Source organism: Aspergillus mulundensis (assembly GCF_003369625.1).
Source record: "Aspergillus mulundensis strain DSM 5745 chromosome Unknown scaffold_7, whole genome shotgun sequence".
Classification (NCBI taxonomy): Eukaryota; Fungi; Ascomycota; class Eurotiomycetes; order Eurotiales; family Aspergillaceae; genus Aspergillus; species Aspergillus mulundensis.
The window spans coordinates 1,447,092-1,462,122 of NW_020797895.1; the positions used below are offsets into that span (position 1 = coordinate 1,447,092).

General features: G+C 52.0%; 6 protein-coding genes across 6 annotated transcripts; 4 read left to right on the top strand and 2 right to left on the bottom strand.

The window, feature by feature from the left end:
* Positions 1-14: 14 nt before the first annotated feature.
* DSM5745_07272 (uncharacterized protein) lies at positions 15-602 on the bottom strand (the record flags this gene model as incomplete). Its single annotated transcript, XM_026749288.1, has 2 exons — positions 15-331; positions 404-602. 2 exons carry the CDS (start codon positions 600-602, stop codon positions 15-17), a joined length of 516 nt encoding a protein of 171 aa, XP_026602378.1.
* Positions 603-1,907: 1,305 nt separating this feature from the next.
* On the top strand, positions 1,908-6,825 carry DSM5745_07273 (uncharacterized protein; the record flags this gene model as incomplete). The annotated part of the gene is made up of 9 exons (XM_026749289.1): positions 1,908-2,311; positions 2,357-2,598; positions 2,648-2,682; positions 2,731-3,737; positions 3,788-4,706; positions 4,757-4,807; positions 4,855-6,529; positions 6,579-6,718; positions 6,763-6,825. 9 exons carry the CDS (start codon positions 1,908-1,910, stop codon positions 6,823-6,825), a joined length of 4,536 nt encoding a protein of 1,511 aa, XP_026602379.1.
* Positions 6,826-7,924: 1,099 nt separating this feature from the next.
* On the top strand, positions 7,925-9,983 carry DSM5745_07274 (uncharacterized protein; the record flags this gene model as incomplete). The annotated part of the gene is made up of 2 exons (XM_026749290.1): positions 7,925-8,633; positions 8,689-9,983. The coding sequence occupies 2 exons, from the start codon at positions 7,925-7,927 to the stop codon at positions 9,981-9,983; spliced, it is 2,004 nt and encodes a 667-aa protein (XP_026602380.1).
* A 99-nt stretch (positions 9,984-10,082) lies between these two features.
* On the bottom strand, positions 10,083-11,466 carry DSM5745_07275 (Fig1 domain-containing protein; the record flags this gene model as incomplete). Its single annotated transcript, XM_026749291.1, has 3 exons — positions 10,083-10,455; positions 10,510-10,849; positions 10,923-11,466. 3 exons carry the CDS (start codon positions 11,464-11,466, stop codon positions 10,083-10,085), a joined length of 1,257 nt encoding a protein of 418 aa, XP_026602381.1.
* Positions 11,467-12,222: 756 nt separating this feature from the next.
* On the top strand, positions 12,223-12,525 carry DSM5745_07276 (uncharacterized protein; the record flags this gene model as incomplete). The annotated part of the gene is made up of 1 exon (XM_026749292.1): positions 12,223-12,525. The coding sequence occupies one exon, from the start codon at positions 12,223-12,225 to the stop codon at positions 12,523-12,525; it is 303 nt and encodes a 100-aa protein (XP_026602382.1).
* A 906-nt stretch (positions 12,526-13,431) lies between these two features.
* On the top strand, positions 13,432-15,031 carry DSM5745_07277 (uncharacterized protein; the record flags this gene model as incomplete). Its single annotated transcript, XM_026749293.1, has 3 exons — positions 13,432-13,675; positions 13,731-14,073; positions 14,119-15,031. 3 exons carry the CDS (start codon positions 13,432-13,434, stop codon positions 15,029-15,031), a joined length of 1,500 nt encoding a protein of 499 aa, XP_026602383.1.

Sequence of the window (15,031 nt, forward strand, 5' to 3'; positions counted from 1 at the left end):
AAGAACAGTCGCATTCACGAGCGGTTGAGCGAGAAGTAAGAGCTCCAACCCCTAGTCTTAGTCTCGGAGCTCTTCGAGGCTTCGTCAGTTGTAACCACGGCATCCTTTTCCACGTCCGTTGGTTTTCGCGGCGGCTGCGTCCTTGGTGCTTCCCTGTTCCTTGTAGCCCGGTCTCGGTTACTATCCGCAGCAGGTGGTCGCTGGCCTCGAGGGAACCGGGGTGTGAGAGGAGTCTTGACGGCTCGGATGACTTGTTTGGCGGATCGACGGAGAGCTTCGCGCATAGCCCATTGACGCTTCTTAGCCACGTAAAAAAGAGCTGCTGAGGAGACTGGAAGAGAAATACTTATCAGCATCGAGTCCCTTGACCTGTAAGTAACAGCGATAGGGCTGGGGGACGAACATCCAATGATAACAACGACGCCAACGATTACACACAACGCAATCATGCCTCCAGTAGACATGCCCCCACCTCCTGACTTTCCAGATGCACCAGCTGCATTCACAGCCTCGATGTCATTTGGATCAATCTCACCCTGGGCGGCCGACTGGGCGACAAGAAGCGCGACCGCCAAAGAGCTGTATAGATATGTGATGGACATGGCTCGCTTATGATTGCATAATCGTGGTGGACGACGATGACGGATTTGCTTTCAAGAGCGGAAATAATTCGGTGCCCTGGTCTCAACTCTGTGGGTGCTCGAGGAAGGTGGAGAGATTTGAGTGAAGATTGGGCGCCGTGCGAGCTCCATGGCTCTGTCCTATATAGCAACGCAGGGCTGGCCTGGAGTCGCACAAGCCACCAATCTTCAGGCTTCTGCAGGATCGAGTCACCGTGGCACAGATAGATGATAGGTTCAAGCGAGACCGTCCGAAACTCTGATTCGAAGATTCGAAGAGTTGTCCGGCTGGATTGGCGAGAGGATTTGTTTGATGGCGCAGGGGGGAACCCAAATGGCCAATCAGGGGCCTTGGATGGCCTGTCATCTGCGATGTAGGCGCTGGGGTTGTGACGAGGGTCTTGGCTTCTCCGGACTTCTCTCGGGTTGTACAGCGCTGCAGCGAATGGTACGTTTGTCTTGACCGCGATCTCGGCCATTGGTTTCAGATAAGGTCATTTGAAAGGGTCCTTCGGATGCGGCGAGCTCTGAACTTGCAAGGGCGTGGGTCTGCAGGATGTTCCATGCTAAAAGCCTGTCAACCTTGCGTATGTTTTTTTGCAGTTTAGATGGATGATTGAAGCGTATTTTTACTCCACAACATCTCGCCTTTGCAGTGTGATGAGTCCAACCATGCATTGTGATGTCCAAGACCCTCGGCCGCTCGGGGTCTGGAATGAGATGCCTTTCTTGCATTAACACTTACCTTGCAGAGTATGGTTCTGTGCCTATCGATTACAGGAAAGCTGAAGACTCGGATTTGCAAGCGCGCGGCAAACTGTTCGCCAAAGCAGCAATGACTGGATTTGCCGCTAGATGGGAAAAACCAGGGCCAAAAGTATCAGTGTATACTCAGATAAGGCATAATGCAAGTGTTGCATTTATCGAATGCCAAAGGCTCGCGCGATCGGCAAAGGTGCTGAGAATTGTAAGCTGGACGGAGTAGCGGTTGGCAAGGCAAGAAAGAAGCCGCGGGGTTGAGCACGAAAGGAATTGCGTTCCTTCCCTTTCGGGTAGCCATGAGGAGACTACACCTTCCACAAGATCAAGACTCAGAGTCCAGCAATCAATGCCTTATCCCGAACCGCTTTTCAGTCGTCGCTGTTGGCTACGCCTGCGGCTTCTGTGGGCTTGCTCATTATATGCTCTATTGAGAAAGCGTGAGACTTCGTTTCTTATGTATGATTGCACTTCTACATTGCGGACGCGGACTAACCAGGGTGTTGGCAATAGACAGGCTTGACGAAGATGGAGAATAGCGACGCCGACGACTTGTTAGTTGGAGGCGCTCTGGCTGACCCGGAATTTGACGAGAACGGCTTTGATACGAACGAAGAGGTCCTGCTGTTAAGGATGATGGAGACCAACGATATGCCCGTTTCGCCCAACCTCCAAGCTATGCTGGACGACCGCATTGATATCGGGTGGCCGTCCGGACAGAGACAGCAGTCTCCCTTATTCATCGAGCGTCCTCGGAGTCCGGGAATTGATACCGCAGCATTCAGCTTCGCAAGGCCTGCCCCGAAGACTAAACCGCTCTCGCTTCAGCCAATTGTGAGACGACATTCCTCTGGCGCAGTCCAAGAGATACCAGAACAAGGTATTCTTGGGTTGTCCGGCAACTCCGGTGAAGGGGAGAATGATCAGAATAAGTACGTGATCGACATCCGGCTACACACAAAACTAACACGTTGCAGGGCTGCTGCTCCCTCTACCACTCAAAGCGCAGAGTCCCCGACAAGCCCCCGTATAGTTGAAATTTCTTCTGTAACAACTGAGCGGGCACAGGACCACAGCGGGAACCTACTCTCGGCGGCGGCCGTCACGGACACAAGCGCAGAATCACCAAGCGACGCTGGTGCCCAGACAATACAGTCTTTGCCCACTGAGAATGGACCGGATTGCAATCAGCAGCTCCCGCCCGAGCAGAACGACCAGGGTATGTAGACTGCCCATTTCAACCTTCGCAATATTGATCTTATCGGCAGACATGGAACCTCCAGCGGACGTCACAATCAACAATGTAGGTGCTTGTTGGCCCTCCACAATTGGATTCACTGACATTCAGTAGCATGATCAACCAATCGATGGTTCGGGTGAGCAGCCAGATAATCGCGAGGAGACAAACGATGAAGCGCCATCCTTTGAGGGTCTAGGCCTACGCCAAAGCAGCCTATTTGAGTCGCGGCCCAATGACAATCAATGGAAAGTCGTGAAGCGACGGCACAGCGACAAGAGAAAGGGCCAGAAGCGAGTGTCGTACGCACTTCCAGATACCAGCGGGCAAGTACCCGAAGAGATCTTGTTCCAGCAGTTGATCAGCCGTTTGAAGGCTCGAGAAGAGAGCGAAGCAGTGGCCACAAATCTGCAAAAAGAAATGGAGGCGAACATAACTGTCTTGAAAGAAGAGAACGATGCGCTGAAGGGCGAAGTCGAAGCTTTGAGCTCTAAGCTACAGAAGCGAACCGCTGAGACCAGGGCCTACAAATCGCAGACCGAGTCATGGAAGTCGAAACTGGGAAAGATCAAAACATTCTTCAACGACCTCGGAACCGACTACCAAAATCTCCGTGGTGAAGCGATCCACTTCAAGGCAGCTCGAAAGACCCTTGACAAGGAGCGAAGGGAAATAGCGGAGAGCATTGAAGACGTCAAAGCACAAATGGGCCGGATTTCCCAATCTTCCCTTGAGGGCCGTGGTGAGACCGGTAGTCTCGTTTCCTCGTTGAAGCAAGAGCTGGATCACATGCGGGAGAGAGTCCAGTACTCACAGTCTCAATTAGTCGACGAGAAGAGAAGATCTCGCTTGCTCGAGTTATACATACAAAACTCCTCACGTGCGCAAGATAAGAAGCTCGACGATGTTAGGGCCAAGCAGCTGGAAGTTATCCAAAGGTTGGAATCGGAGTTCATAGTAACGAGCAAGAACTACGAGTCCTCTCATACTGCTTTCAGTGAGACTTTTGAAAAGAAGGTCGAAGAATTCCTCGCCACAGTCACTACAACTACCGAAAGCCTCTTCAATGATAGGATGGATGTACAGCAGTGTCAGGAGGTTATTTGCACGTTTCAGTCCCGGTAAGTGCCCGCTGAGGAACCTGTCGTATGCCCCTTTTAACTTTTATTAGCATGGATACGACGACACGTCAACTGGGCGAGGACATTGGAACTCACTCAAAGATTGCCGAGGGCTTAGTACGGACCTTGGAGCAGCAAGTCCAAGCTTTCAAAGATAGCGTGAGCGACGGATCGACTTTACTTGAGCATCTTTCTGCCAACGAGGACTGTTGCAATGACCTTCGCTTGAGACTCGAGGGAGCAGTGCCGGCCTTTGAGAGACTTGGAGATGATCTCGATGGGCTAAAGAAACAAGAACTCAATCTCGGTCAACGGATGGAGAGTCTGGAGACGCGGCTATCCGAGGTTAAGCTGCCGGAGAGATTCGAGGCCGATTATTTCCATATTTCGGAGAAGATAGGGTTCGAAACCGAGATACAGAGGTTGACTGTTAGCTTGAAGTTAACCGAAGAAAAACTGGAGGTCCAACAGCTTGACGGCGAACAGAAAGATCAGGAGCTGCGTGACACGACGGAAAAACTGCATCGAGCGGAAACAAGCATGGTGAAGCTCGAGTCGCGCCTTGCTATTCTTCAAGAGCGAACCAACGAAGTCGAATCGAAAGAGGTAGAACACGAAAATGAGATACAGCGACTGAAGCTCGAGTTGAAGGTCAAGGAAGAGAGATTGGAGGTCCAACAGCGTGACAACCGGCAAAAACATGACGAGCTACGTGAGCTGACCTCGAGAGCTCATCAAGCAGATATAACAGCTGCCAAGCTTGAATCGCAATCTGCCAACTTGCAAGAAAGGATTCAAGCGTTGGAAGCGGAGGCTCAAGACAATATTGATAAAGCAACCACACATGGTCGCGAGCAATGTAGCGCAGGATTCGAGCGGCAACTCCATGAGCTCTTGATGGAAAAGACCAAAATCGAGATGAACGCACAAAGAACCAAAGAGCATCTGGCCGATTCCCAACAGAAACTGGTAAGCCATTGCAAGTCCATTTGTGCCAGCATGTCGTTGACGAGGAAAAGACCGAAGCCGAAGAGTCTACCCGAATCCAATGCGAAAGTCTCAAAGCCTTGGTGAGTATCGCACAACGATTAGCCGTATAGTGCTGATGGCTGTGTAGCTCAAGGAACGTGAAAAGCGAATCCAAGACCTTGAAGCATCCCTGAAAGGCCAAGTTTCCAGCATGGCGACCCGAATCCAGGACCTCGAAGCAACCCGAACAGAACAAAGCTCAATTTTAGCGAAGCGAGAAGCCGACATCCAGTTGTTAAGAGAGCAAGAAGCGGCTCTCAGATCTGAGCAGACTTCACTGCGGGAACAACTCGAGGAAGCCCAACAGCGTTCGAACGGCTTCGAGATTGAGTTCATGAAGACGACAACTGAGGATCAACAGTCGCGCAAGGCTCTGCAAGATAGTTTCTCTGCACTCCAAAAGAAATTCACGAAGAAAGAGGAGAATTGCAAAGCACTGCAAGATAGCCTTTCTTCAATCCAAAATCAACTTGTGGAAAAAGAAGAAGAATGCCAGAGGCTGCAAGCTGATCTCTCTGCAGTCCAAAGTGAGCTCGCTGAGAACATTGAAGATCGTCAAAATCTACAACAGGGCCTATCTTCCTTGCAAGACGAGCTTGCGAGGAGCAAGGAGGAGTGTCAAGGCTTGCAGGATAGTATCTGTTTGGTTCAAGACGAGCTGATGAGGTACAAAGAGGAGCGGCAGAACTTGCAAAGTAGCCTCACTTCCCTCGAGGCCAAGTACCTGGAGAACGATGATTCACACCAAAATTTGCAAAGCGAACTTTCATCTGTTCGAGACACACTGGCGCACAGTGAAGAGCAGACTCGAGCATTGAGGAAGGAACTTGAAGACGCAAACAGTGCACGAAGCACCCTGGAATCCGGCAAGTCAAAGGCCAAGGCTGAGATACACTCTTTACTCAAGCGAGTACAAGATTCGGAATCAGTGACAAAGACGGTCAAAGAAACACTCCACCAAATGGGTATCTCCCGCTTAGAGCAACCATTGTCCGAGGCATTGAACCAGCTGGAGAGGGTTCTGCAAACGAAGAATGCGAGACAACCGACGACAGCGCAGGAACGTCGACTGTCCGATACACCAGTGGAGGCGCGGAATCCTCGAACCAAACACAAGGCCCATACTACAGAAGTGCAAACAGATCCGAGGACTCCTGTGAGCCATGCCGACCAGGATTTGTCGTCGAAACGAGCCGGAAATATTGTCCCATTTTCAAGTATCCTTGAAGGACTATCGCCTGTTCATCAACCAGCTGCTGACAGTGAACTGTTTGATCTCTCTGCCCTTGCGCACACACCAAAGAGAGCCGCAGCACTACAGGAGCCCAGCGCCCCATCTCGACCAGAGAAGTACAATCCGCCGACAGATAAACCGCCGGTAAACCAGGCAGAAGAAACAGGAATGAATCCTGAGCTTGATCGTGTCGCCGAAGCTCAGCAGGTAACTACCACGCGCATGCAGCGTCAAGGCCGTCCAAGTGCCTCTATCGAACAAGGTGACCAGGCTGAACAGACGGTCACGGGTCGCAAAGTCTCTTTCGCATCGCAGAAGTTGGCTGCAGAAGAGGACGTCCTTCAGGTTCCAGACCCACAAAACAAGGACATGGAGAGCAACGTCTTGGAGTCGTCGATCAACGAAGGCAATATAACGCGGACAAATCGGTGGACGTATAGTAAACGCCAACGAGAGACATCAGTGAGACAGCAGGAGACAACGTCGATCGAAAGAATACCTTCCCAGGTTGAAGAGCAGGAAACGCGGAGTAAGAAGGCGAAAACTTCCTCGACCTCCAGTGTTGTGACGCAGACAAGAACTGGATCGGAACTCCATGATCGTCGGAGAAGTCCTACCAGACTGGCGTCTGGAAGCAGTCGTACTTCGTCAGGTATACCCGATCCTGACCAAATTGGCTCAAACAGAGGTAGGAGAAGGACAGGACGTAAAACGCGAGGTAAGTACTGTCATTTCGTGACTGTCCGAGATCTGACTTCCTAGGTGACAAATACAATGCTCGCTTCAGCCAAAGTGTCGAGAAGTGACCCGAACTGGTCCATTTAGCTGACCATATTTGATACTATATATTCAGTAAGATGAAAGGAATCAGTCTCATAGTAGTGGGTCTATTGCGAGGAATCTGCAAAGGAACCAGAAATGATGGACCAGAGGTATATGATATTGACCAAGATTGTCTGTTATAACGCCAGAATGAACACCGTAATGCCTATACAGCTCCAAATATGATAGCAGCCACAGGCAGCTCAAAGGGCGCCTTTTCGCAATGTCTAATGTACATGATCGTCGTTCAACGGAATCAGGATCGCAAAAGCCGGGGGCGATGCGCGAGGGTATGGGGATCGCAAGAGGATATAGAGATCGAGTGAATACGGGACAGTCGAAGCCGCGAATATTATCTCCGAAAGTATTCGATCGCGATAACCGGCGAGAAAGGGAAATCGTCGAGGTTCGGTAGGTAGATAGGCAAATCACCTCGCGCGTCCACCCTTTGTCGCCTCCAGGAACAGCACCTTCTTCTTAACGACGGGATCGTACTTGAGCATGCTCAGGGGACGGTGCGCACGGGGCCGAGTCATTGTGCGGTAGTAGCCGGTCATCGCCATCGAGATCAGGCGAACGACCATGGTACGTGTCTTCGCTGCAGCCAGGAGAATTGATTAGTTTAGAACATTTTCCGGAGGGGCAATGGGCAGGTGGAGGTTGAGGCGTGGAGTTGATGGCGACAATATGGTGCCTTCGAAGAGCGCTTGGGTATAGGCGTACCTTTCTTGGCCATTTTTGCGGCTGGAGTTGGAATTGAGGCTGTTCGAGGAGTTCGGAGATGGTCTTGTCGGAGGTGCGGAAGAGGTTTGGCCTACTGCGTCACGTGGTGGTGTGCCGAATGGGGAATAGCGGCACTCTAGGTATTGTGATTCGACCTGGATGCCTTGCTGCCTTGCAGCATCTTTCTCGACCATGTTCTGAAGGAAGAGCAATCTTAACGAGAAAGCTTATGCTAATCCAGAAAGAAACGTTTCATACGCTGCAGTTGCAAGACTTTTTTCATCTCCGCCGCCACTGTCATCTTAGCTTCCTGCAAACAGATATGCCCCGCAACGTGGCAGCGGCGGACTCCAACTCCCATGACACCTGAGCGCAAGCAATGGCGGAACCGCTGTCTGTCAAAGACAAAAAAGATAGAAACTTGGCGAATATCAAGCGTCTAGCCAGAATACTGCCCGGATATGATCAACTTCTCAAAATTCCTGACACCACTGTCTTGATTGACCGCATCGACATCTTGGAAGATGGAAGCGTACGCGCAACTGGACAAGTGAGCTGGAACTCGATATTGTATGATACGGACATGGACGCTTGGTTGACTGCAAATCTATTCTCGGTTGCCACGCGATATATCCTTGTGGAAGACTTGAGTTTGAGAGCCTGCCATACCTTGGGAGCGGCCTTCGATCTCGACCCCCAGTTTTTCATCGACCATCTGAATAATCAGGTCTCTGGCCAGGATGTACCGCGGAAGCCTAAAAGCTCCAAGTGGAACACCTGGAGGCTGTCAAGGCCGTACCTGTCGTTTCGCTGGTTCAGGCCAGTGGCCCGCGCGCAAGGAAGCACCGCCCAGGAGCGCAGAAGGGCCGAAGAGAGGTACTCCCAAGTTGTGCCCAAGCTAGTGAGGGTTTCAGGAAGTGAAGTCCGTGATGGGTACCGTGTCGAAACTGTTCGCCCCATTTCAAACATCCTCCGCTCCGAATGGGATTTGTCGCTCGTGTCGACCTTGGCGAAGACCTCGGACATGGTCGCTGCCATTGAAGAGAGAGCCTCAATATATCAAACTGAAGCTAACGGCCACAAGATTGGTAGGTACCTGCAGTACAGAAATACGTCTTGTCTCCACTGACATGCTCGTTTCAGTCATCATGTTACTGGACGCAACTCCAATGATCGACAGCGCGCAATGGACAGTGACCACTCTTGATCCTCCAGAAGAGCCTTTGATCGCCCCACAGTATGCAAAGACACGTTACTCGGATTTATACGAATGCTTAGTCCCTCGTGTTCCCCCGGAAGTTACCAGCAGTGAGGAGGTTTCAAGGCTCAATAATCCTGCACTCCGGGAAATCTACGCAAAGCTTCTCCCGACAGCAACATGCTTGCACCATGCGACTTGTGAGAGTGGCCTGCCCCCTGTTCCTGCTTCTCCACTGCAGTACCTTTTCCAGATAGTCATATCTGATACATTGGGTCTTATCGATCTTCTTCACGACATCCAAAGTAAGATTGTTGAAGCAGCAATGTCACAAGAGGCAGAACTTGAAGATATTCTTTCTCTACGGACGTTTATTGCAGGGCTCCACTCGCAGCTACCTATTTTGAGCATGGAGTTAGGGCAGGCTTTGAAGGATCTGTTACAGCAATGTGAATTGGCGGGCCCTCACCACACCAGCATCGGCCAAGTAAGCAACTCGTTTGATGAGATCTTGCAAGGCTCTAAAGATACCCTCAACTCCATCTCAGGAGCCTTGCAGTTTATCGAGAGCCACCGGGCTATCCTTGAGGCCGAGAGCATCTCGCGTTTGACGGAGCTTGCTTTTCTCTTTATTCCATTATCGTTCGCCGCGTCTTTATTTTCGATGCAAATCCAGGAGCTGTCGAATCCAGCACCCATCGGCAACTTCATTGCTTTTGCCCTCACCCTCAGCATAACGACGTATGCTCTGCGAATCTTTGCTCGCAGTTCATGGATACATCACCGCAAGCTGTCGATCATGACCGCCATCAGAAAAGGACGGTCAATACCACCCGGGGCTCCAGTATCCAATATCGCCGTGCTTGTTTGGCTCCTAGTTCAAGTAAAGCAGACTGTCCGTTTGAGCTATTCCTGGGTTCGACCAGTAACGAGATCAATATCCCAACGACTGGGCCCTGCAGTCATGCTGCTAATGGTCCTCCCATGCTTCCTGGCTCCCCCGCTAGCGGTGCTGTGGACGCGCCAACTCGACAGTGGCCTGAAGATTGGACTGACTTTTGTTTTTATCTTATTCGTCTTTTCTGGGTTTGGGCTTGTCATCCTAGCCGCCTCGGATACCCGTGAACAGGTTGCAGGATGGATTCCTGCTCATTGGCTAGCACGAGCAAGGCGGGCTGCTCGGGAAAGAGCTGGCCGGGAAAGCGAAACAGAACGATTACAAGCGGAGCTGTCAGAATAAGAAATCAATAAAGACCAGCGACAGACACATTCACGTTCCACATGACGTTTATGGCTTAGGCCCACAATCAGATTACCGATTTTGTCTGGGCTTAAACGACTATTCTAACAAGTGGTAAACCATCCTCAAGCTCAAGGTCATTACTGTCATCGAAACAGTCACCAGGACCGTCGCTCCAACTGCCCCCCACCCCATGCCTACCGCCGCGGCTCCAATTCGAGCATGCACGGCGCCGCCGTAGATGATCTCCGTGTTAGCTGCATACGCAACAGAAGCAATGTGCTGCCATAGTACCGCCACAATCAGAAACAGCGAGGCTATGAAGTGGCAGCCCACCACCAGTTGCAACACTAAATTGCTTGGAAACGGCTTCACCTCGCGAATACTCCCCTCCGCGTCCATCTCCTCGTGCCATCCTGGGAATGTACCAAGGGCATAGAACCCCACAAATACGAGCACGGTGGCCATGATCCTGCCGCATCCTTGCATTAGCGAGTTTTAGACTGCCTATCATGCCGAAACTCACATGATGACGGAAAGGATGACCTCGTCCTTGAAGTTAGCAGCGATTGCTAGCAGATTAAGCGGATCAATGGCAGTATCAATGCGACTTGCTAAGACCGTTGCGTCTCTCTTGCAGACCCAGCCACCGACAGCATCACGACTTGCACTCGCAATGCAGAAACCAAAGTATCCTACTCGGACCTCCAAGACGCCTGTCGAGCTTACATTCGCCACGAGGTCGTATAAGGATGGATTTACCACGGCGTTTGGAATGGCGATGTCTCCGTTTTCTGCCCGATACGAAAATGCGAGTATGTACACGTCCCGCATGAGATGCGAAGAGCAGCCCGCGATCATAAGCGCTGCAAACCACATTAGCCCATCTCCTTTCAAGCCGCGGATCAGGGCAAAACAAGGGAGGAACGGAGCACTCACACAATAGAACAATCGCAATCGCACTGACAATCATGTTAATATGATTATACCCTATTAGGGTGTAGAATGACCGATCCAAAAGTGGGATCCAGCGCTTCAACTTCCTCCAGAAAACATGCCGCGGATCTGGATCCTCGTCCGAGCCATCGGCCAGGAAGGACCCTGTTTCTTCAGATCCCTGTTCAGATCCGTCGTCATCATCAGCCTCGGCGTCAGAACGAGTCTCAGTCCGTGAGAGATCAATTGTCACTTCGGAGCGAGGGCGCGGTGGCGGGGATGCTTGGTGACTGGGCTCGCCTTTTTCACTGAGCTCGTCCGGCTGAGCCTGGTGTTCCGTTCCTGTGTCTGCACCTGTCCCTGTTTCGTGCGTCCGTTGTAGATGCAAGGACGGAGTCGACGCATACGATGTCCGCTCTGCGTATGGCTGAAGATTCTCTGAAGCGACTGATGCCGTTGTGGTTTTTCGAACGGGTGGGGGCGTGTCAGCCCGGTTGTCGTCAACCTGGACCTGGGGTTTGGGGTCGCTGGTTTCTTGTTTGTCCATTTCTGTGATATTCGTTTAGATGCACGGACTGCCTGGATTTGAGCTTCGTCTATCAATCCTAAAGTAGACTTCAGAGACGAAATGCTGTCTCCGGAAAAAGTTGCTTGGTGTCAGCACCCCGCTCGACTTGGGGTAACCGACTAGGTACCTAGCCTAGCGAATGAGCTTACGCGGCTGGAAACCGTACCTGGCGACGCTGCAGGCGAACTTTCGAGGTCGCATCTGAGCTATATCAATGTGTTCTTACACACGAGACATCATGGCAGCCTATACTCCGCTTCTTTACTTATGGGGAAAGTTAGGGCTGTTCCCGCTGCGGAACCGGAATGTGGAATCGAGCCTCATCAGACTACCCTGATACTATTGATTTACTTCCTAATATCGACATCTCAGATATGTACAGTCCTGCCCAGTCTCGATTTGCGCAAAGATGGGGCGACTTGCAATGTCATACTCACTTAGATATGGACGTCCTCTGATTCTAGCTCTTTACTGTAGCTCGCTCGCTGCCGAGCGAGATGCCTAAAGCCGTTGGACATGTTATACATTCTATCCGATATAATGCCATGAGGTTGCTATACCTACGGCACAGTAGTGTACCTTAAGCTTCCGGCCAAATCCCTCTCCCGCTCCGCTGCAACGTCATTCAGGACAGGAACAATTCACATCCATCCGCCGTCTGCCCTTGAAGAATCACCTGTATCTACACTATGCTGGGTTGAGTCCTCAAACTTCAGAAGATCCGATCCCATATCCATGTTTCGCACCGCTCTTCGCCCGTTTGCTTCATCTCCATGTCATCGCACCAGAAGCGCGGCCGCGTATACGGCGCGGTATTTCCACCAAGTCACCGCAGAATTCATCAACTATGACACGAGCGGAAAACTAGTCTCAAAGAAGGTCTCTGCTATGATGGGAGACCAGGGAGCAGCCTACATCATGGCTGACCCAGTAATCGGCTTTGCGTTCCGTGCTGCCAGCCCCTTCGCGTCGCCTTCTGCTTCCGCCGCTAGTACCGAGTATCGAGGAGTCACCAATGTGAAAGAGCCGGCTTTGTGAATCAGTATTGACAGGTGGTTTCAATGACCTCGACAGGGGAGTCGAGTTATCCGCGCCTCCATGTTCCGAGCCAGTTGCCTCGCCAGGGAAAAGTGGACTCGAGCCCGGCGACTTTGCTCCTCGTTGGCAAGATGCATCAGTTTGTCCTTGATGCGACTCCTGATGGTATAGTATAGTCCGGTCTAGTTACTACGGTCATGAAACTAATCGTGATGTTTGCACAGCGGAACTTGCTGAATATGTGATCGCTAGTTTTCGGAACCTGGAGAGCGAACTAGACGAGCTGAAGGATATTGATTAAGGGCAGTCAATCGTCCAGTCGATCTGTTTGGTGGGATCGTGGGATTTAGAGAGGTTCTCTGTTAAAGGTGATTTGACTGTCAACAGGTGGGCTTAGACTGTATGTGCTAAGTATAGGTTGGAAGACCACGGGTTGGTAGCAACGACGGGGACAGAAAGCCTGATGTGACCACATTATTGACCTGGAGTAAAACAGGTTCCGTCGGTGATGCTCGAATATAACAGTAGATGTTTTGCTATATAAAAGAGACAGGCTCCCCCAAGTTCTGTGATTCCAGCATTGTATCAGTACAGTCAGAAGTTGTTCCACAGTCAAAGAAGGTATTCGTTATGCTTTGTGAATTGTCAGAGCTAAAATAAGCGGTTGCATAATTCATTCATTGTTTGGCCTGCTCTTTCTCGAGCTTAATGGCTCCGACGCTCTACACAAAGCCTCAGACAGTGAACAATGGGCATCACACTCATGCTGAACCTCGAGACAAAACATACTCTGCCACGAGGGTATAGCGATGGATAGCTTTGCTCGATATAAAATGCGAGTCCAATGCATGTGCTTTTTCTTGTCAATTTTTACTTTTCTAATCTGTATACATATTTCCCATCACCATGAAACCTTCTACGGATCCCTTCATGCGCCTGCCCTTCGACTGCGCAGCCCTGATCCTCGCGCACGTCGACGTCCACGACCTAGCCGGCTACCAGCTGGTGAACACGACCTGGAAAGACACTGTGCGGGAATGGATCGAAGTCGGCGCCTTCCATCAACACTTTCCTGCGGAGTGGGATCGGCTTGTTGATGCGAACCCTGATGCCACGCGAGACGAGAAATGGCAGGAATTCCAGGTGTGCGGTAAGGTTCCAACAGTAAATCGCTTAACGAACTGGACTGATATGGTGGCGCCTAGCATACGAACTAGGGCGCGACAATAGATGGAAGCGAGGACACGCTTACAAGACGATCGAAACTACTGCCTCTCTGTACTCCTACAGCGACAAGTTCATTGCCTGGCTTGATAGCAGCAGTGACAACGGATGCCGCAGAGTCTCCTGGCGCCGGGCTGGATACCAGACTCTGGATGGAGACTTGGTGCCCTACCTTACGCATACCCTGAACTTCCGCGTCCCTGAGGGCAACATCCGGGTTCTGCAGATGTGCGAGGAAGAGGAGACGGTGTTCCTTATGGTACGATGCCCGGAAGTCGTCGCGGGCATGAAGATCGAGGGCTCCGATGAGAAGCCTGACCACATGTAAGTTCGACTTCCTCATCCTTCTGCCAATACTAACAGTGGTAGGATGTACATGCTGGACCTGCACACAGGGACCCCCCTCTGGTCCAACCCCGTCAGCCTGGCAAACTACCCCTGGAACCGCATCTGGCTCTTCGGCCGCAAGAAGATGTACCGTCCAGCCGGCCGAGACTGGCGAGACCTGATCGCCCACGACATCCGCACCGGCCGCCAGCTCAACACGATCCCCAACGTCACCGGCACCGGCAACACCCCCGTCTCCGTCGTCACAGCCGTGCACATCAGCCAGCTCCGCAACCGCGAAGTCATCCTAACCCTCAACAACAAGATCCTGGAGTCCGAAATCCGCCTCATCGACTCCGCCTCCGGCTCCCTCCTCCAATCCATCACGAACCGCCTCCCCATGCCAACATCCGCCCGCTCCCAACAGATCATCATCTCCACCCGCCGCGCAGACAAGGACCGCCTCACCTTCGCCCTCCTCTCCTACGGCATCCGCAACCTGCAGTACTGGCTCGTCGAGATCCGCAAGTACACCTTCGACAATGACACTAGCAAATGGACCCAAAAGAGCCTCGACTTCTGGGACTCCGCCCAGAACCACGTCGGTCTGCGCGGCCGCCCGGAGATCGACCCCTTCCGCAACTTCGCCGTTGATCTGCGCGGCGCCACGCGCTCGCTTGCGATCATGCCCATCCAGCGCCTGAGGGCTCCGTGGCCGCATTTCGACGCGGGCACCGGCCGGCGCCTTAATGTTACGCTGGAATGCACGGCGCCCGTGCCGATTACGTTGCCGCGTGAGGGCGGCGGGAGGGCGCAGTTTATTACGCCGACGGGGAATCAGTTGGCGAGGCCGGGGAGGATGGAGATTCATGGGGGCACGCTGTTGGCGGATTTGACTGTTGATGATGACTTCCGCGTGTTTGAGTTTGCGTTTCCGAGGCAGTATGCTGCGTAG